The sequence below is a fragment of the Ambystoma mexicanum genome, chromosome 6p (genome assembly GCF_040938575.1).
Source record: "Ambystoma mexicanum isolate Mex_15411 chromosome 6p, UKY_AmexF1_1, whole genome shotgun sequence".
Taxonomy (NCBI): Eukaryota; Metazoa; Chordata; class Amphibia; order Caudata; family Ambystomatidae; genus Ambystoma; species Ambystoma mexicanum.
The window spans coordinates 998,905,158-998,927,349 of NC_090935.1; the positions used below are offsets into that span (position 1 = coordinate 998,905,158).

General features: G+C 47.3%; 1 protein-coding gene across 1 annotated transcript in view; it reads right to left on the reverse strand.

Moving 5' to 3' along the window:
• ALDH7A1 (aldehyde dehydrogenase 7 family member A1) overlaps positions 1 to 22,192 on the reverse strand; it is a 441,053-nt gene that overhangs the window by 254,847 nt on the left and 164,014 nt on the right. Inside the window, exon 6 of the mRNA XM_069625599.1 lies at positions 2,919 to 3,051. Coding sequence (XP_069481700.1) covers positions 2,919 to 3,051 — 133 coding nt within the window. The remainder of the gene's footprint in view (positions 1 to 2,918; positions 3,052 to 22,192) is intronic.

Consider the following 22,192-nt stretch of genomic DNA (forward strand, 5'->3'; position numbering starts at 1 on the left):
CTGGCAATACCCCACAAGCCCTTCAGGGCTTACCTGCATTTAGCCTACCTGCATAGGTTACCCTTGTCTTGTATGTGGCCTAACTGTGTAGGTTAGCCATATTATACACTTCGCATGTATGTGTAGGTTGGCCACATTCTGCATCTGATCCAATAGTATAGCTAAGCCTTATCCTCCCTGCTGCGCTCTGAGACAGGCACTGTGTAACATCTCTATCGTGCTGGGTTCTGCTCCCTGAACGGATAGTTGGGGTGGGAAATGCTTCGCACTTCAATAGACTGTTGAGGGCAGGAAATGTATCGCACCTGAATGGATTGTTTGGGGGTGGGAAGTGTGTCGCACCAGGGTGAAGTGTTGTAGGTGGGAAGTGTGTCACACTTGGATGGACCGTTGGGGGCGGGAGCTGTATCACACTTAAATGGGCTGCCTGGGATGAGAAATGCATCGCACTTAGATTGTTTTGGGCTGGAAATTGTGGCGCACTTGGATGGAATGTTGGGGACGGCAAATGTGTCGTACTTTGATGGATTAATGGGGCTGGGAAATACATCACATTTAGACGGATTGTTGGGGGTAGGAAATGTATTGCCACTAACTAACCGTACTAAAAACTCACCACTCTTCATTCGCACCCTCAAACTCTGAACTAAACACAAAAACACAGAATCATACCTCAACACCACATGACGGCCACCAACCGAAAACGCACCATTGCTCAGTTACCCGTTTCTCCAAACTGAAGCTGCCAACAGCACATCAAAGCTCTCTTGCACGTCTCAACTCTCAATTCCACTAACAAACCTCCCACCCGCAAACCTCTTCCATTGCCCGTCAGAGTGCCAAGAGACCACGCAAGTGGCAACAGTGCGCGGTACAAGACTCATTAAAATTAACTCCTGTTGCCATAAAGTTATGCAATGAAAGTCAGATCAATCCACTTTCCCACACTCATACCTGCAAAAAAAGGTGTTGCCAGATAATATAAGATTGTAGGATAGCAGCCAATGGCTTTTCAGCAGACTACCATTCAAATAGAACATGTTGCATGCTTCCAATATTCGCATAAAGGGTAAACCCACCTGAGTAACCAAACACTATACATTGTTTAACTTCTATTACCTGAACAATCCAAGCCGGGCCACGTGCATTGGCTGCGCAATATATTCCTATGCACAACTGTTCAGGGGCTATAACAAATGCCATGGGAACATTCTTTAATAGGATTTATGTCTGCAAGCCTTCTATGTAATAATTTATTTAAGACTTTATACTACCAGAAGCAGTTCTGAAAAAACTCAGGAGCTCTTGGAGGGGTTAAGAGAAAGGAAGACTGGGGTCCGTATGCAGCAAAGAAGAAATGGGTTTTCAAATCTCTTCTGAACTACATATGGTTGGGTTTAAGGCAGTGATGCTGATGGAGTTCCACTGCCAAAACAAGGACTTTGGATGACAGAAAGTCAGCATGTTTAGGAAGTTCAACAGTTACCTAGGTAACTAACTGGTGAAATATAGTAGTGCTTGTTCCTGGGTGGCTTCATGGACAAGGCAAACAGTTTTCATCAGAAGCTAGTCTTCTCCAGGAGTCATGGGCTTCCTGAAGTGGCCAGACGTCTTCAGGACAAACAGGAAACAGGTGATTGCAGTGTGTGTCTGCGCCCTCTACGTTGTGCAGCTTTTTCGCAGGCAGACCAACATAGATTCCATTGCAAGAGTTGAGCCAAGACATGAGCGCAATCCTTTGGGCAAGCTGAAGGAAGTGAAGGATACCACACAGGTCCCCAGATGATTAAAGGGTGAGTTTGAGAAAATTGGCTTGATGTTCGGAGAACGAGTCTAGAGGCCATAAGTAAACATCACGCCATCAGACACACCCACCTTCTTTCACAAACACCAACACTCTGGTCTGATAACTACTTGAAACCCCACATTCCTGAGTGTTTCCACTTTAACTTGAGGGAGAGTCAAGGTCTGAAGCAAATTAAAATCCCCTCCCTGTACCAACAAACACTAGAGCAACCCCCTTTTATTTAGTACCCAGTGGGATACAGTGAACTTGTTTATCTACTAAAGTTGAGCTGATGTACTAAGATATAATGTCTCCTTTGGCCACATTCTCCAAGCACAATGCTTATGTGTTCATGTACTTTCAGCTCTAAAACCACAGTTGGAAGTTACCCAGAGAAGTTGAAGAGGACCCTTGCAATAAGGGCCTTGACCATGTTTTACTCAAATATTCTAGTCGCTCAATGTGATGACCTGCCGTCTGCTTGCTGAGATGATGCAATATAAAAGGGTGTGAGCATGGTGCACATGCAAGACGTGTCTGAGGCGACAGTTCTGATCAGCCAGCGTGACAGGCATGGATAATGGTGTGCCAATGTCTTTTGTAGTACTTACCCTTTTCTGGATTTCCCATAAGTAAAATAAAGAAGTTCCACTAGTACCGACTGCCGTGTGACCTTTTGGTGAGAAAGTCTTTGCCACAAAAGACATATCCACAGCTTTCCAATTACTCTTTTACATTGCAAAGTGGAATTCCTGAACCAATCAGAAAAGGGCAGCTCCTTTTCCATATGAAAGAGCATCAGTGTGTGTGACGTCTTGATTGCTCTATTTGGGTTATTTCGATAGCATTCGTATGTTGCCCTTAGACGGCCTCAAAGCCCTGATAATTACTTTGAATTGTTGGATAATGAGCACAATGCCACGTTTAGTGAAACATTTCTTCTTGGTTGAGGTTTGGAAGTTTACCTGTGGCATTTGCTTCTCTGAGAGAACAGTGAACTTTAACACTGTGCCAGTGGATTCTTGATTATCTAAAAAGGTAAGCAGTGTGCTAATAAGTTCAACAACAAAAATGAACTTAGGCAGAACGGCAGCACTCAGTCAAACATTAACAAAGCGTCAGATCTTCTTACCAGAGACAGACGTTCCCACAGATGAGTGCGAGGGCATTGTTCCAACCATAAACAGCTACAGGAAAGTTGAAGGCTGTGATGATGCCCACCAAGCCCACAGGATTCCACTGCTCTATCAGAGCATGGCCAGGTCCTAGGCACACAAAGAGGAGAGCCAGTCAGGCGTAAGGTTAAGATCCTTGGCAATAACGCTTATTCAGCACTATGGAGAGAAATGCGGACTCAAAGAAATAATTTGTGAAATATCAGCTTGCCCAAATAGAAAGAAGATGGCTGCAATTGCCACTTTATTATCAAATGTGTAAATATCATACTTTCTGGGGAGCAGGGGGCATAAAACGGGGCAGTCTCTGAGATTAGAACAAACACGTTTTCAATGGTGCAGTGTTTTGTTATATTGGTGTCAGGGGGGTGGGAGGGGTGCGGGGTGGACATGACTAGTAACGGCCTGACAGCCCAGGGCATCGGCCAGGGCTGTGGCCCATTACCGACCATGTCCACACACCCGCCAAGGGGTTAAAAGCCAATTGCACCTCAGTGTTTATCTGGGGTGAAAATGTTTTTGTCCCCTCAGGAGAATCGTGCTGCCAATCTCCCGAGGGGGAAAAAAATGAAAAAGAGGTTAGATATACTTTTAGAATACAGTCAGTAATTCAAGGGTAGTAGACCCAATCAGGCATGCAGTGACGCTCAATTATGAAATAACACAATGAACCAACCCTGTTACAAGTATACTTCTTGCAACATTACTTTTAAGAACTCAGTTCAGAGCCAGTAGAACAACTCCTATACTTTCTGGAGGGGCCTAAAGCTACTCAATGACCAGTATTAACATACTGCACTCAGTAATTCAAGTAATGTGAAACCCAATTACACTTTAAGAAAGCCCAGGGCAACCTTGTAACCACCTGTTTCAGGAAAACCAAAGGACTCTGCAAAGCCTTTCACACCAAAGCTTCTACCTTATGGAATAACCTCCCACCACAAATAAGACTGGAGCTCTCATACATTACCTTAATCTAAACCAAAACCCGCCTGAAAATCTGTAGATTCATGTTGTCCCGTGACTTATTTGTATAATGTCATGCGCCGCATTCCCAGCTGGTGCCTTTGGCCCCGTTGCCGCTTATGGGCTTCCGGATTCCCGTCACGCTTGACGCTGCGTTCACTAAGCGGTCTAGTCTTTCTCCGCTTGGTTGACCGTAACGTTATTTAACCACTCCTTTCCCTTGGTTCAGCGCGTTGCAACCTTCCACGGTCAGCTGCTTTTCCTCGCTGCCGCGGTCTTGCTACACGCTGTTTACCTCTTGCTCCTCGAGCCGTTCCCTTTGTTTTTCCTTTCTTTTCACGGTCCATCTCCGGTCCCCGCCTTCAGTACTCTTCCTCCTTCCTCCTTTCACTCCCTCGCTTCCCGGCTTTCTGCTTCTTGTTTGTTTACTATCTTTTCGGGTGTTGCTGGAGTTTACGTATCCCGGTGCCTCCTGTTGCTGCCTTCTCCCATCTCTCGTCTGCTTTCCACGAGCCCAGCTGCCATCAGGATACCTGCCGGTCCTAAGGGTTTTTTGCCTATTCTGGCTTTTTTTTCCCCTTTTTGTCCCTCCTGGGAGGGGGACATGGTCAGGGCGTACTTACACGCTCTCACTGTGGCTTCCTCTTGTGGGAGACACGCTCAGCCTCGGAAAAAAAGAAAAGGACTACACGGCTCACCGAGCGCTCAGCCCAGTAGAGGAGGACTTCGACTCCACAGGTGAGGAGGTTGAAGAGATCAAGAGGGGAACTGAAATTGTAGTAGAAGCCGGTGCTGACATATAGTGTGATTCTGCGTGTACATGTGGCGCCCTGATGCATGCGGGCTACGGCGCTGTAGAAAAATAAAATAAATGCTATTTCAAGGTAGGTAATTGACCTATTGGTGCACAACAATCTTTTATCTAATAGCTAGTTACACCCAGTATACTTTAAAGTGTGTAATACGGTTTCTAAGGTAAGTAAGAACTTTATGAAACTATTTCAGAATAGCACCAAAGCAATTCAGGGAAGCACAACCCAAGGATGTAGGTTTAGATGACCAGCAGCTAATCAAGGCGAGTAGACCTATATACACTTTTTAAAGGAGTCTCCAGCTACTTAAAAAGGAATGTATAAACCCTAAGACTGTTTTAGAATCTGTATAAAGCAGACCAGGGAAAGCAAACCCCAATGTTGCACTTTAAGAATGACACAAGGTTATTCAAGTCAGGTAAAACCCTATACACTCATTCAGTTAAGCAATGATAAAACAGTACCAACATTACTTTTCAGAAGGGGGAACACCATTCAAAGTAACTTATATACTTTTTAAAGGAGCACAATGCAACTTAAACGTAAGCATAAACCGAATGACACTTTGCAGCTTCTTTCACCGAGATACGGTTACCACACTAATGGTTTCGGCAAGTAAGTACTTTTACACTCGTTATAGTCCTTCCATAGTCTATTGCACAAGTTCTCTCAGAGGCAGAAAAGGGACCCTAGTGGTCTTGGTGCCAGCTGCAGGCAGGTTGAGATAGGGTTCGGTTGCAGGAAAGCCAAGGTTCCATGGGAGAGCATCTTCAATAAGTAAGTATTCACTTTCAGAATTAAAGTGTTCAGGGACTTCTGAGAAGGCTCCCTATATATGTTCCAGCATTAGGCCTGGGCATGTGGTAGGGGTAAACTCCAAACCACACGAATCACCCACTACAGGGTGCACACCAGACTTAAGGTAAGTTTTACGCAAGCCCTCACAGTACCTTAGGAGAAAAGAAGGGCTTCGGAGTGGATGCCTTCAGGATGCAGCAGCGCAGTATCCGGTCCATGGACTGTTGCTCTGGAGACCAAAGAACTGGCCATTGGATGGGTACTTACAGCAGCAGTCGGAGGAGGCTTCCAGCAACGGATCCTTCACGGATTGAGCACTATTTTACAGCAGCCAGATTAAGAACAAATATCGCCGGTCGGATTCACTTCACTCTCTCGGTCCTGCACTCTGGTGAGGGGACTACAGGCATTCGAAGTGTGTCTCTGGAGAACCAGGAGGAGGCCACCAAAGTTTCGGACAGATAAGGACTTCGGCAGACCATGCAACGCACAAAGGCTTGAGGTCCCAGGGTATTGCAGCCCAGCAAGGTCGGAGCACGCCGTGGGATGGCTGAAAAGGCAGGTCTTCTTGAGACTAGTGGTTCTCACCAGGCTCTGAGTAAGAGACATTGGGTTCCAGACCCCAAGGTCGATTGGAAGGAAGGGTTACAGCAGGCTCCGTTTACACATCAGAATTTCTGGTCGCTGGATATCGCTACAGCTGTCTTTCCTTCATCTTCCTCTTCGGTTTCAGGTCCAGTGGCCGACTTGTCAGCAGCTTCCAGGTTCAGAGTATTTATCAGGAACTACAGCACAACTTCTGCAATCGCTCCCTACAATTTACAGAAAGGGCCATCCTGGCCCACTGAGACTGGGTTCCTTTCAGGCAAGGTGAAAAAGGATTGCATAGTTTTGGACTGCCTTGCCTTCTCAGACACTCTGGAGCTTGGGCGGGGAATACAAAGGATTTCTGCCGAAGACAAAACTTCCACAGAGGTCGTCCCCACCTAGAAGTACAGGGGAAGACCTCAAACTACAAGCAAATGAATTGGCGAGAAAAGAAGGATCCCACCATTTTAGCATTACTGAGGCTGATTTAACAGCCTGCAAGTAATAAGACCAAAAAGTCCCTAAGGTAAAATCACTGCCAGCAGCCATTGAAGTAAACTTGCAAATGTAACAAAAATGTTACCAGGTAAGTAACAAATGGTATATATTGTATCCCCTCAGCACTCCACATAAGGCTGGATGTGCTCGCTCACTATATAAATGATGAAAATCCCCCTTTACCCCTTGGGAACAGTAATTCACCCAAGTACATTAAAGAGAAATGAACAGGGAAGCCCAAAGGGGCAACCGAGCCTAAGCCTAAAAGTTATAGTAAACTATAACTCCAACCATAAACTATGGAGACATATAAAAAAAGGTCACCCACAAAAAGCTTCAAAGACTAGGTGAAAGAGGAAAACGATTCCTGCTCACCTGGGGATTATTTCCTCCTTGTCCCTAAGTCCAAGCAAAACGTTCTGGGGTTGACACAGGTCAGGAAGATTGATCACAAATATGAAAATCTTACCCAACAACTACCCAAGCGGTTATACACATTCCAGGCGCTACCCATTTGGATTCCACAGGCAGTACTCAAGGACCTTCAATCACATAGCTTTAGATTTATTTGGGCAAAACATTTCCCTGGGTAGCTATTTGTATGCTGCTCAACTCGCACCATTATTAGAAAGCCAGGCAGCCATGCAAAAGCTCAAATATTGGGTAGACACCGAACAGGACAGCCTCAGGTATCCCTGTACATCAGCTTTGCTCGCACTCCCCAGCGGCAAGGACACAAGTGGGACATGTTCTTCCAACAACTAGAACTACGCTGGATTACTGGGATAAGGCGACCTATAGGTATGCCATTGCCACCTTCCCTTCCTCCATGACTGGTATATGGGATAACCGGGAATTCCCGGAGGGGCCAGACACAGAGCACTTTACACATTGAATATAGAGTGGTTTATGCAGACTGTGTCACTTGTTTGTTGATCAGTGCCCCCTTACCTTAGAGCAATTCAAACAAGCCTTTATGGCAGACTATGCTGATAGATTCAGCTATATATAGCTTAGACATTGTTTAGCCAACTCGAAAGTAGAGACACAGGCGAAGAGAGATACTTCCCAATTTGAAGATTTTTCACCAGGCATCCTTCGAATTGTAAGGTCTACTCCTTATGTAGAGTGTTAAACTGGAAGGTTTAAACTCCCAGGGTTAAATGGGAGGAACGTAATTCTCACATTCTCCAGTGCTGGGGTGAATTTGTGCCGGTCTTAAGGCACTGCAACTTTAAACTTAAATTGTAATTCATTTTGGCGCTGCAGTGTGTGTGTGTGCACCCGCTCCCCCTCCCTTTGTCTCAGCTTCCTGGTTGCTTTCCTTCTCTCCTCCCTCCCGCCCACCATGCTCCCATTGGCCATCCAGCCCTTACAAACATCCACCCCTGGCAGCCTTGGCCGTGGAAGCCCCCCTTGGCGTAGGATCCCCAGGGCAAAGGACAGTTCCAGGTGGTGTATGTTGGTGTCAGCCAGGGAATCATGAAGGCTGCAGCCATCAACAAGCTGCGACCAACAAGATAGGTGCGGAAAGGGGGGAGCAACCACTGCGCCCCTCTAAACTGACCCATCTCCTCCATAACCATCATCAATGTCGATCTAAATGGTACCCTCTTGGCCCAGGGCTCCCAGCTCAATCTCCTCCTTTTCGATAGGCTTTTCACACGACTTATCAACTTTCTCCCTTCTCCTGCTACTCCCTTTAGTACTTCTCTGGCTCCTCTACCTCATCCCTCTGCCGCCTCTCTGGCACCTACCTCCTTCGCACTGGCCCTCTTGCCACCTCAGACTACTGCCTCTACCACTTTCATGCCCCTCATCCTGTACCCCACCCCGGAAGTCCTTCGAATGTGGCAACCTGCTCCACGTCACTACTCTAAAATCTTGCTCTGCAGTCAAACACTTCTCCGACATCTGCCACCTCCTTGAAGACCTTGACCTGGATGTCCTCGCTCTCCCCGAGACATGGTTCACTGCCAGCTCAGTTGCAAGTTTCACTCTCCTCCCTCAAGGCTACAAGATCCTCTCTGAGCCCAGAGCCAACCAGCCTGGAGGTGGAGTGCCCCTGATCTTTCCGGAGTGGGTCCCGGCTTCTATCATTCCTACGCAGGCCTACTCTGCCTTTCAATGCCTGGTTTGCAGGATCTCCATCTCTGCTGGCCTCTCTGAGCGTGGCCACCATCTACAGGCCACCTAGCCAGGTCACCCTCTTCCTCTCAGAATGGACTGACCTCTCCTTTTCTCTCCTTGCCTCTACCTCTCAACTTCTCCTCAGAGACCTCAACATCCACCTGGATGGCTCCATTATCACCTCTGGGCTCTTCCGCAACCTTTGCCACTCTCTCACTTTCCTATCTGCCCTCTGGTCCGAGACACTCTGCCAGACACACCTTGGAGGTTCTCATCTCCTCAGACATCCCTCTAATCACTCCTCTCTCTTGGACCGACCACTTTCTGCTCTCCTCCCACCTGAAACTTCTTGTCCCGCAGACAAAGCCTACCCCAACACTGTCATCTTCCTTCTCGGTCATTCGGCCCATGAAGCAAATGTCAGTGGAAGCCTTTGCCTCTACTTTCTCTGCCCATCCTACTTGTGCGGCTGACTCGTACTCTTACACTGCCCTTCCTAACCGGCATCTTTCTATCTCCAACACTCTGGACATCCTTGCCCTAATCAGGAGAATCCACCTCAAGCCTACCTCCAAGTGCAACACTTGGTATGACTCCAACCTCCCCACCCTGGAACGCAAGTGCAGTGTGGCTGAGAGGAAGCGCAGGGCTTCGGGTACATCATCTGACAAACTGGCCTGCCACCTGCTTCTAAAGGCAATACAAACTCTATCCTCTCAAAGAAGAGGGTCTATATCCAAGCCTGCATCTCTGCATCATCTAACACAACCAAACTCTTTAAAAATCTGCAAGGAACTGGCCAATCCTACTGCAGTCTCCACCTCTGTTGTTCCCTACCATGCCCGCTGCATGGCGCTGGCTTCTCATTTGACCACAAAAACTCATGACATCCTCTCCTCACTTTCCTCTTCCTCCTCCTACACCTCTCTCAGGCTGTCTCTGGTGGCTGCTCCCTCTCCTCTTCCTTTTTCCTCTTTCTCTCTGACAACACCTGGCAATGTTTCTAGACAAGTCCGATCTATGAAGGTGTCATCCAAACAGGTGCTTTCCTGCTCTTCCAGAACTATCAAGGACCACATTTCTACCCTTGCTCCAGCTTTGGCTGATTTCCGCAATCACTCTTTCACCACCGGATCTTTCCCCCCCCCTCTCCTCAAGCACTCCCTTGTCCATCCCCCTAACCCCCTTAAAAAGCCTTCTGCCGATCCTACCCGTCTGGCAGACTATCACCCAATTTCTATCACACCTTTCCTAGGCAAAGATCTGCTCTGTAATCCCGATTCCTGCTCTCCCTCCGTCCTCTTCCTCCTTGACCTTTCCTCTGCTTTCAACACCGTCAATCATGCCACCCTGATCAATCGACTCTGTGAGAACTTGAGCATCACGGATCAGACCCTGGCGTGGCTGACCTGCTACCCTCCTAGGTCCAACATGGGTCCCTTCTCTCTACCACCTCCCTCTCTCCACATGTGGTGTCTCCCAGGGCTCTATCCTCTCACCCTGGCTCTTTAATGTCCATCTGGCCCTTTTGGCCCACTTAATCTCCAGCTTCTCTTCCAACTTTTAGTGTTATGCGGATGACACTCTGCTCTCTTTCAGGCGTTCTTCAGCCGCCACATCACCCTCACTCACTCCAGTCTATCAGCGATCCAGGATTGGTGTGCCTCCGACGATGTCTGCCTTAATGCCAATAGGACGGAGAGCCTTCTCATTGGGACCTCTGCCCCAGCTTTCCCTCTCTCTCTGGCCGCCCTCCTTGGGCCCTCTACCCTGGCCTTCCTGTGAAGCAAAAAAACGTGGGCTCATCTTCGACTCCACTATTTATTTTTACATTTATAAAGCGCACAAAGCAGCCCTTGGGCATTGCTGTACTCTTACAAGGAAGCTTACTTAGTTGCAGAGAAATGACAAGAAGCCAGTTCAAGGTTTGCGAGGTTACAGGAGAACCTGGTACCGACAAGTACATGTATATAAGTTACTGGTTGCAGAGGGGAGAGCAAAAACAACACATAGCAGTGGAGGTGGTTCGGCAGGTTACAGGTGAACTGGCAACTACTAAAAGTATCATAATGCACCCTCAAGTAAGAGCTGGTTAGGTAGTGCTAGGTGTGAGTATGGTTTAGGTGAACAGCCTCGTTTTCAGGGCTTTGCGGAAGGCGGTATGAGATGGTTAATTCCTTAGTGCAAGTGGGAGGGTGTTCCATTGTCTAGTGGCGATAAAGGGGAAGCTGGTACCTCCAGCCTTAGTGCGCTTAACGATGGGGGTGTAGTTGGTTGGAGTAGTGTGATCTTGTGGACCTGGAGGAGCTTGCTATGACTAGTTTTGCTGACAGATATGATGGGGCTAGGTGCATGAGGCACTTATGAGTGATGGCAAGTGTCTTGAATAGGATGCTTTTTGTAAATATCATATTTTATTGGTTTTATAGCATAGAACCACTGGTCCTTACCGGGCCAGATCACAACAACAACATTTGATGGAATACGCGCTCATACAGATCACATACAATACATGTTTTATGGTAAATTCTCCATTGCAATGTTCATATCCTACATTCTACGGTGTTATGTTATTGAAGATTTCAAAGTTCACATCGTATCTTCCCATCGTTGCCAAATCTTGTCCGCTTTTTCAGGGCATCCCCTGGCTTTATATACTCTCCTTTCTATGGCGATGCAAATTTGTACATCAGTGATCCATTGGCTTACTTGCGGCGTTTCCGCATCTCCCCGTAGTTGCGCTATATTTCTTTTGATTATTGTTGCAGTCATGAAGCAGGGTTTTCGTATCTTGACAGGTTTATCTCGCTGTCTGCTCCTAGTAGCAGTAGCTTGGGGTCTCTGGGGATCGTCCGCTTCAGGACTCTTGTAAGGATATCGCAGCATTGCTGCCAGTAGTGGCTAATATTTGGGCATTCCCATAATGTGTGAAAGAAGGTTCCTTCCTCTCTATGGCAGCGTATGCAGTTAGGTTCTGTTATTTTACCCCAGCGATACAGGGCTACCCTCGGATAATAGATCCTGTGTAATATTTTCAGTTGGACTAGTCATAACTAGTTGATATGGCAACTTCGCGGGGGTACATTAGTATCTGGACCAAGTCTTCCGGAATGATCTCCCCGACTTCAGTTTCCCATTTTGTTTTAAGCCGTACCAGTTCTGGTGTGGCAAAGGAGGTGATGACACTGTACATCACTGTGGTGACTTTTGGCTGGATGTGGTCTGTAATTACGTTTCGTTCTAGTGGAGTACTACCCGACATGTCAGAGAGGGTAGGGAGGTGCTGTTGTAGTGCATGCCGGAGCGGTGTGTAATGGTATCTTTCTGCTTCTGGGAGGTTAAAAGACGGAATCAGTTCATCGCAGGGTCTAATAGCACCATCTACTATAATGTCTCCCACTTTTTCTATACCACATCTCATCCACACTGGCCATTTCGGCAATTTAGCTACTTCAAGGAGATTTCTATTGTTCCACAGTAGTTGTAGTGGCGTGACTTTGTCCTCCCAACCTATAAAAGTAAGTGATTCTGCAGATACGAGACGTCTGTGATGCCATTTTTCGGGGGTTAACTCTGGGTGTTGCAGCATATAGTTCCAAGTGAGGTGATGCTCGTATATGCTGTATTGTGGCTTCCGCATGCAGCGCATCGTTTATTACCGACATCTGGGTAGCCCAGTAGTATGTCTGTAGCCTTGGCAAGCCAATGCCGCCTTCCCATATTGACCTTTGCAGTGTCTGAAGGGCTATCCTCGGGCATCCACCTCCCCATAGGAGCTTTCTGAGTGTGCAGTATATTTTTTGGAAAGTCTTCACAGGTATATGCAGTGGGGCATTCTGGAGTATATATAAGTAATGAGGAAGTGTCAGCATTTTAAACAGTGCAGCTCGACCTAGCAGGGTCAAGGGTAGGGACATCCAATGCTGTACATCTCCTGCAAATCGCTCTGTGATGGGTTGTAGGTTATTGAGTGTGTAATCATTGAGGTTTCTTGTGATCTTGATACCCAGGTATTGGAAGTGATCGGGGGCTATTCTATATGGGCAGGGCTCGGGGGCCTCCATACCCAATTGGTTTAGTGCAAATAGTGTGGATTTGGACCAGTTCACCTTTAGGCCACTAAAGGCCCCGTAGTTTTGGAGTAGCTGTGTCACTACTGGGCATGTCACCTTGGGGTCTCGCAGATATATCAATAAATCATCTGCGTACAGTGAGACTTTGTCTTCCCATTCTGGCCCGCCCGAGATGCCTCTCCATGTAGAGGTTTCTCTCAGTAGCTGAGCCAGTGGTTCCATGGCCAGCACAAAGAGGAGGGCGCATAGGGGGGTAGCATTGCTGCGTCCCTTTTCCCAAGGCAAAGGATCGTGATGTCCAGCCATTCACTCCGACTTCGGCCATTGGTGCGTTGTACAGCAGTTGGACCCAGGATAGGAATTGTTCTCGGAACCCCATTTTACGCATGATCCCCCCCCCCAGTGGATGGAATCGAACGCCTTTTCGAAGTCTATTGCGAGTACTCCTAAGGGAATATTCAGGGTCTGGGCACGTTCAATAACTAAGTGTATTCTCCTTATGTTCATTCTTGTGGATCTACCGGGCCTGAAGCCACATTGGTCTGGGTGAATCAGAGATGATATGATCTGCTGTAGGCGTGTCGCTAGCAATTTGGCCAGTATCTTCGCCTCGCTGTTAATGAGGGAGATTAGCCTATATGAGCTACAGTTATCTGGGCGTTTGTCTGCTTTAGGTATTACAATTATCGTAGCTTTTCTTAGGTCCGCTGGCAGACGCCCTGTGGTTTGGGCCTATTGGTACATTCTGAGTAGGTGGGGGGCCAGTTCATTAACGCCTATCTTTTTCCAGGTTTCTATGGGAAAGCCATTTGGTCCGGGTGTCTTTCCGGATTGGAGCTGCATCATGGCTGCTGTAATCTCTTCTTCCGTGATTTCCCTTTCTAGGTTAGCAATTTGTTCGGTACTTAGGGACGGGAGGGTGATTTCCTCCAGTATGGAGGTCTCAGGGGGAGCTGCAGGTGCCTTGTATAGTTCCTCGTAGCACCTTGCAAACTCTTGAGCTATATCCGCGTCTGTCAGCCGCGGTTCCGAATTTTAGGATGCGATTGCTCTTACTTGGTTATGGGCCTCATCCCTTCGTTCGAGCCAGGCTAGCATCTTCCCCGCCTTGTCACCGTTTTCATAAATTCTGGCTCTCATTGCTCTATGTGCCTGTTTGGATTGGATATAATGCAATGTTTTGTAGTTTTTTTTAGACAGAACCAAAAGCTCTGTTTGTGTCAGGACAGTCCTGGATTAGATGCGTCTTTTCTGCTTGTTTTACGTTTGCCTCTGCCTCCCTCAGTGATTCTAGGTATATTTTCTTTTGTGCTGCTGTCCAGGAGACGATTTCCCCTCGTATCACCGGTTTATAGGCTTCCCACAGTATAACAGGACAGTCCACCAATCCTTCATTCAGTTCAAAGTATGTTGTGGTGGCATTTTGTAGGTGTTCTATTAGTTCAGGGGAGCCTAAGTGGTAGTTGTTCAATCTCAATACCGGTGGGGGTGGGGGGTTGGTTTGCATGTCGTAATTGACATGAGTATAGGGGAGTAATCCGAAATGCCTCTTGGGAGGTATTCTGCTTGTGTTGCTGTATGTATTATTGCTGCCAGCACAAAGAAGTAGTCTAAACGAGTGGTAGGGGTATTCTCTTTCTTCAGGATGCAGGTCTCGCCATACGTCTCTGATACCAAATGCTTCCACGAATGTAGCCAGGTTGGTTCGGCGGTTGGGATCTCTGTTGCATAGGTGTGTGTGATCCTGTGTATTGTTCATGACATCATTGAAGTCACCTCCTAGGACCAGGATGCCAGAGGTATCACTGTTTAGCAAGGGCATTATATCTTCTATTAGCATGGTTTGTAGTGCGGGCGGGGCATAGATCGCCAACAGGGATATTGTTTTGTTCCAGAGCGTACCTGTGACGTACGTAAATCTGCCCCCAGCGTCTTGCGTTGTTTTCATGAGGGTAAACGGCAGTCTTTTATGTATTAATATTAGTACTCCTCTGGCTCCCATCGTGAAACCCGCCTGTATTGCTGTACGATAGTTGGAACGCTTGAATAATGCATTGGTTGTACCTGCCAGGTGAGTCTCTGTTAGGAAGGCTATATCTGGGCTATGCCTATTCAGGAACTGTCATACTAGTCGTCTTTTCAGGCTGTTTCCTAGGCCATTTACGTTCCAGTTAAGAAGTTTTAAGGCTCGAGTCTTATTGTCTTGCGGAGTTACGTTAGCATTCGTGGTTACGGATGACAGCGAACCCTCCCAGAGTGGGGGCATTGCTTACACTTGTCTTGTGGCAGGGAACAATGGTCAGTGTTTGATATAACACCTGGTTTACGTAGGTTTCGGTGTTCCATTGAGCTTTTCCATCTTTTGAACATATATCCAACTACCCCCTCTCCATACTTCGCCCCCAACTGAAGCATCTGTCACCCCTTTATAACTTAAACACTAATTAAACAAGACTATGCACTCGCAAATTTCATGCAATGATTCTAGAACTTCAAATCACTTATAATAACAACTCTGTTCTGATTCAGTTTCGCCGTCTGTATTCAGACAATGGAACTAGGCAGCCTAGTACTTTTTCCTAGTGCTATGCATAAGTTTTCTTGTCAAGGGGGTCATGTCGGGTTTGGCCGCCAGCCGTTGTGTGTTTTATGAACTGTAGATCTGTTTTGAAGCTACGCTTCATTGTCTTTACATTCCAGTGGTTCTATTTGCTTTGTCTGTTGCCATTTCCTGTCATGCATTTTCCTGTTGTGGCATTTCTTACTGCTGCTGTTGGGGTCTGATGGTCTCTCTGGATGTGGTATATTGCGATCGCCTCCTGGTTTCCTCCTTGTGCTCCAATCACCTTCTATATGTCGCTCTGCCCAATTCCATGCTTCTTTAGGGTCTGTGAAGTGCACCGTTGAGCCGTTATGGAATATTTTTAGTTGAGCAGGGAAGATTAGAACATATTTGGTTCCCAATGATTGCAGACGTCTTGAGTGGGTCAAAGGATTGACACGCTTTTTGCACCTCTCTGGTGAAGTCAGGGAAGAAACCGATTTTAGAGCCATTATAGGTGATGGATCCTTTTGTCCTTGCCATTTGCAGTAAGGCATCTCTATCCCTATAATTTACGAATCTTGCGATGACTCTGCACGGCGGTGCACCTAGTACGGTTCTGCCAGTTGTGATGCGATGTGCCCGCTCAATAGAAAAGAATTTGAAGGAGTTCATATCATATGCGTCTGTGAGCCATTCCTCAAGGAAAAGTTCCATGCATGCCCCTTCTGCCTTCTCAGGGAGGCCGAGGATGCGGATGATGTTGCGCCTCGACCTTCCCTCACTTTCATCCACTCTTCCTTCCAGGGTTTTAATGCGGTCTAACATGCCAGACATCTGACGGTTGACCCCCCGCAGATTGTCTTTGGTCTCTGAGATGCGTGCAGTTAGCTTTTGCAGGTCATGTCTCAATAGGGATACTTCGGCACCGATACTGTCCATTTTCTTCTCCATCGATATTCTGGAGCTGGCAATGGCACCCATCACATCTCTGAGGGAGAAGTCGTTTCGGTTGACGCGACCTTTCCGGTGAGCGAGACAGGGGTGTGGTTGTATATTGTTCTATCCTGCTTTGTGTGGCGGTTTTCCTGGGCTTATCTTTCCCCATGTTGTGAGGTTGTTGTAGCGTGGGGATTAGTTTTGTTTCGTGGGGGGAGGCGAGGGGGGAGGTTTGGCAATCTTGTCTCGCAGGTGTCTTGAATTTGTTGTCCACGGGGGTCGTAAAGCCCAGCGGGAGGCGGTGTTGAGGGATTGCACAGTGAGGGCTTTTGGTTAATTTATTCTGCTCTTTGCCAGGAGTGACTTCAGTCTGCAGATCACTGTTTGCAGCTGTGTTTGTTATAATTTGCACGTTAGTGTGTTTCTTCCCTGTTTTCAAAGTAGTGCCTTTGCTATTTACAGGTGTGGGGTGTTTATTCCACTTGCTGCAGCTCGAATTTGGTAGTTATGTGCAGTATCAGTTTGCACTGGGACCTCAGTCTTGGAGGTATAACAGTTCTTTTGTACGTTTTCAGGTTGTTGGGCCCTCCTTCGCTCCTCTGGGAGGTGGGGGGTGGGGGGATTGTCTGTCGGTTCCGTCCGTCCCATCCGCCATTACTTATTCCCAAGTTCTGGGTCTGCCAATTCACTTGGGGCACCTTTAAATGTCTGCGTGTTTTGTCCCACTGTTTAGCACCCCTTTGTTTGGGTTGTTAGTGCGGTCTTTCTGGTGCTTCTTTGGGCGACAGAGTGTCCCAGGGTTGGTTTCACTTTAAATCAGGGGGCGAGTTCAGGTTTGTTGGGCACTTATGAATTTGTGTCGTCCAACCCGCAGTGTGTCTTGTTGTGAGGTGGTACAGAATGCATAGACATGCGGCTGGTAGGTGGTATATATTGGCAGCCCACCACCGTCTTCCTGCTCTAGCTCATCAGATCTCGTTTCCCCAATCCGTATAAGAGCAGGTGTTTGGGCAGGAGTTCAGTCCATAACAGGTTTTGAATGTTTATTAGTTTGCCTCTCCAGCCGTCCCCGAGCTGAGAGGTTGTGCTATTGGGGTCACGTACAATGAGGTGGCTGTGGTTGTAACTCAGTTTTGAGGTGATTGCGTGGGCAGATCAGTAGGATCTTCTTCCAATGGCCGAGCTGCCCGGTTCATAGTCTGCAGTTTTGGGCCCCCCTCCTGGGTCTGTCTGCGTGCTTCCAGCGATGTTGTGCTGGTATTTATGCCCAGGGCGCCGTCTCTTTTAGCGGTTTATGTGGGGGCTTATATTGTATTGCAGGCTGGACACGGTTAGGGCTGCCTTCTTACTCCTTGCACTCCTTGGATGGGCCGGCTCTACATTCCCCCGTGGTTCCGGTACGTGATAAAAGCACGTCCGCCCCACTGGGAAGGAAGGGGCTCGGGGGGTTTTCTTTCACGATGTTCCCCCGGCAGGATTCAGAGTCCACTTCCCACCTCCCACTCTCCTTACCGGAATGTTCGTGATCTGGGCTCCAGCCACCGACGGCATGAACAGGTTACACGGAGCGCCCGCGACCGCTCGGTGTGACTGCTTGGGGAGGGAGGCTCAATGCTGATCGCAGCGTGAGACAGCTCTCTCTTTACCACCGTCACCTGTAGTCTGTAGATGTGCGGGTCCATGCAAGGGCCAGGGGATGCTCTCCACCTCCAAACACTAGGGTGAGTGTGCGTCAGTGTCCGCCTGCAGGGTCACAGTTGCGGTCTGTGTGCAGCTTCGCTTCAGCGGGCACCAGAATGTAGAACGTTGCTACGTTCGCGCTCAACGGCCATCTAAGATTCCTTGTGGATGTGGTTGCTTCATTTTCCCTCGGCTGATTTCTTTGGATTTGGCCAACAGTTTTTGCTCAGGTTACAGTATATAGGGCCGGCTATATTCCGCTATTGGAAAAAAACTTTATCTCCATTTGCAGTTCTTTGGGCAGGATATTGCAGGATACGGCTGGCAGCCTCAGAGCACTGAAGGATCATGTCACCATGTCGCGCCCGTTGGCCACGCCCCCCGAATAGGATGCGTTCTTTGACGCCGAGTCAGGGTGCAGAGCGTCTAGCAGTGGAGCTGTGTTCCCTCTGGGTTGTGTTGAGGGCCATGCAGAGAATGTTGTGAATTATTTTGAGTCGGTTTACGATTTTTTGCAGAGGTGCCTGCTAAGAGGACGTTGCAGTAATCTAGTTTTGACTCTATGGTAGCTCTGGCAATGGAAAGACTGTTCTGGGTAGATAGGAAGGGTTTAATTGCATCAATTACCTTAGTTGAATATGCAGCTGCGGAAGCGATCGTGTTTACTTGGCGTGGGGAATCAAGGTAGACACCAAGTGTCTTAACCGAGTCTGAAACAGAATCTGAGTGTTGTCGATAGTTAAGGAGGTCTACTGACTGTTGAGTTTATTGAGGGTTTCTTTGGGACCAACTAGAAGGATTTCGGTTTCGTCTCCGTTTAGACAAAGCCCGTTGGCCACCATCCAGGCCTGGATGATGGAGTACACTGAGTCTAATGCTTTAGAGTCCGTATCGTAGGTGCCAGAGAAGGGGAGGAGGACCAGAGTGTCATCGGCATAGTTCGTGTAGGCTATGTCTACCGCATCCAGGATGTCAAAGAGTGGTTTGGTAAAAATATTATAGAGGGTGGGAGAGATGCAAGAGGGACTCCGCAGTGGATGGTGGTAGGCTCTGCACAGGCCTGGTCCGAGAATCTCTCTGGCTCTCGCTTTGAGAAAGGAGGGAGATCCAAGAGGTGGCTTTTTTGGGAAAATTGGGCTGCAGCATTGAGGTGTTTGCATAGGGTCGTGTGGTCCTCCAAGTCAAATGCCGCAGAAGGGTCCAGGAGGAGGAGTAGTGCTGGTTTCTCTTTGTCAATGATTTCGCATATTTGGTTTTTCAAGTACAGTAGGGCTGATTCCGTGCCATGACTCGGGTGGAAACCCGATTGACGCTTACCTAAAATGCAGTTCGTTTCTAAGAAGTGTTGGACATGAGTGTATGCTGCTTTGTCAATTTTTAACAAGAATGGGACTGTGGTGATGGGACGGTAGTTAGGGGAGGTACCCACGCTTCAGGCATTTATGAATGCACTGAGGAATGGGGCTAGGGTGGTTGCGCAGTCTTTAATGATATTGGCTGGACAAATATCCTCTTTACAATTGGAGGGATTGAGGTGTTCGATAAGTGTGAGAACTTCCAGTTCTGTGACGTCTTTGAATGAGAATACTGGCTTGAACAAGGTGGGAGTGTTCGCGGTAGGAATGACGGGGTGAGGAGGGGTAAGGGAGTTTTGGCTAATTCGGATTTTGTTCTGCAAAACGTTTATTTTGTTCAGCATGGCCATTTGTATACTAGAGCACCACGGTTCGTCTTTGGAGATGACCCGTGTGGTGGGAGCCAGAGTCACTAGTTCCCTGAAAATGGCGAACATTTCTTTGGTTTCCGATTTTGTATTAGTAATTCTGGTGTTAAAGTAGGTGGATTTGGCTAGAATGTTTGTATTATGTATTTGAACTTGTGCCTTTCTGCATTTAAATCGACTGCCTGTTTGGCTCTCTCTGCTAAAATCGAATCTAGGTATCTAGGTATCTGTACCCTAATACACTGCTACCGCGGTTACTGCTGCCTTACTTTCTGTGCACGCCACTGCATCTACAGTGGTCATTGTTATTATTGTTTAACATTGTGTGCAACTGCCTACTACAGCACCTCTACCTCAACCACCCTTTTTGTAGATCTGGTAGGCATCTGCTTTTAGACTGTATTAGGCCAACATGCCCTCCACCCTCACTACTCTATTTGCAAGAATACTGCCCACCCTATTCTACCTCACATGGCACACCAGTGGGATAGTACCCAATTACACCACCGCCTCCCTCCACTACCCCAATCTTCACAACACCATGACTATGCCGTCCATTGCTCACCACACCAACCCTTACCTCAACAACCCAGCCTTATGGCTCCAACACTTTGCTTCCAGACCTTCACCAAACATACCATGTTCCATCACCCTGAGAAATGCCAGACTTGGCTCGCGACTCACGCACGACTCCCATCACTCTGCGCATCTTAACAAACAGCCTCCGACCTCCACCGCATCCACACACTTGAAAAACCCATCATCACCTCACCCCAACCTCCCTAACACTAGCAATATTAAGGGTGCATTAATCAATGTCAGATCACTCACATTAATCAATGTCAGATCACTCACGGCTCACGCTCTAGAAGTGGCTGACCTTATTCTTACCCTCGACCTCGACTTTATGGCTATCACCGAAACTTGGCTTCATGCAGCCTCTGACCTCCTGGCTCCTTTTTCCATTATGTGGTGGACATGTACCATTAACCAAGTGTTTTGGAAGGAGGTCTTCACCTGATAAAGGGAATTTGCAGGGTTAGATTTAATGTTGGATCCCTGTGTTGTGTTGCTGGGAAACAGACCAACAGGGTGACTATAAGCTGGGGGCTAAGATCTCCAAGCTGATAACCCACTTTTAGGTAGCAGCACGATTGGTAGCGGCTAAACAATGGAAGTCCTCAGAAACGAGCAACATGAAGGATTGGTGGGTAAGTGTGGTTTGTGGCTGCTATGAGGAAAATTGATGCAGCACCGATTGGGGACATTTCTAGAGGAATGGGGTCCCCCAATCTCGTTTGTGAGCCATGATGACAACCTCTGTGTTCATTAAACGCCACATGAGATGGCATCCTTTTCGCTGCTATAACAACATTTATTCTAGTCAATCCAAGGCCCACACTATCTTTTATGTTATTTTATTTTCAATTAGATTTCATTTGTTTTATATTCAATTTCTGTAAGCCTTATAACTAGATGTACCAATTGCATTACGAAGAACCTTGTACATTCTTCATAACGTATGTACGCAGATGTATGCGACCGTAAATGTTTGTGGTACCATATGCTTTAATAAAATCTGAATTACATAAAAAAACAATAAATGCCCAGAAGGAAATCCTAACTCTCCATAGATGGAGGATGTTCCCTGCCTAACAACCAACTAGGGTGCTCGTCAGTCAGTGAGTCCAAAACCAATTAAGTCTGCGGTCCAAAACTACCCTATCCTGACCCTGCCCCTGCCACTACTTAGAACAACTAAAGCACAGGAGAATGAGATGGTTCTTTCACCAATTTTAGTTCAATAGTGTATCTTCAGCTAGTTCTTAGTGACTGCTTTTATCAAATCATACAGTTCAGATACTGGGTTCTTCAATGTCTCAATGGTCTCTTTCACTCGCTTGCTCTTTCCTTTCTTCTTCTCTATTTGGTACTATCCCTTTTCTTCCAGGGAATACGTCTGTTCCTCTCTCTCTTTTCCAACTAAAAGCTTCCTCTTTATTTAATGTTCCCTATTTTTCTTGACTTTTTTTCGAATTCAAGGATTCAAGTATTGTTCTCTTGTCTTTTAGTTACTCTCAATAGTATCTCTCTATTGGGACGAGTAAGAGCATTCCAGTAATGATTCCCACTCTTTTCATAAACTACACTGGTCGGACTGGGACTAGTATGAGCATTTCCATAATGATCCTCACTCTTCTTTCATGCCACTTATCTTGACTGGGACGAGTATGAGCGTTACAGTATTAATCTTCGGGCCCCCTCCCGGGTCTCCCGCTTTCCCAGTTACCTGAATTGCTCGTGGATAACGTCACTGGGCTTTTTGATAGGCTGGACATTTTCCTTTGTATGTCAGGTCAGCTTATTGCACCTTTGTTTCTCGGTCGGTTTGCTTACTCCGCAACAGTCTATGGGCAGTGGTATCTGGATTATTTCTTACCCCCCCACCCGCCCCCATGTCCACTGTGACACAGTTTCGTCA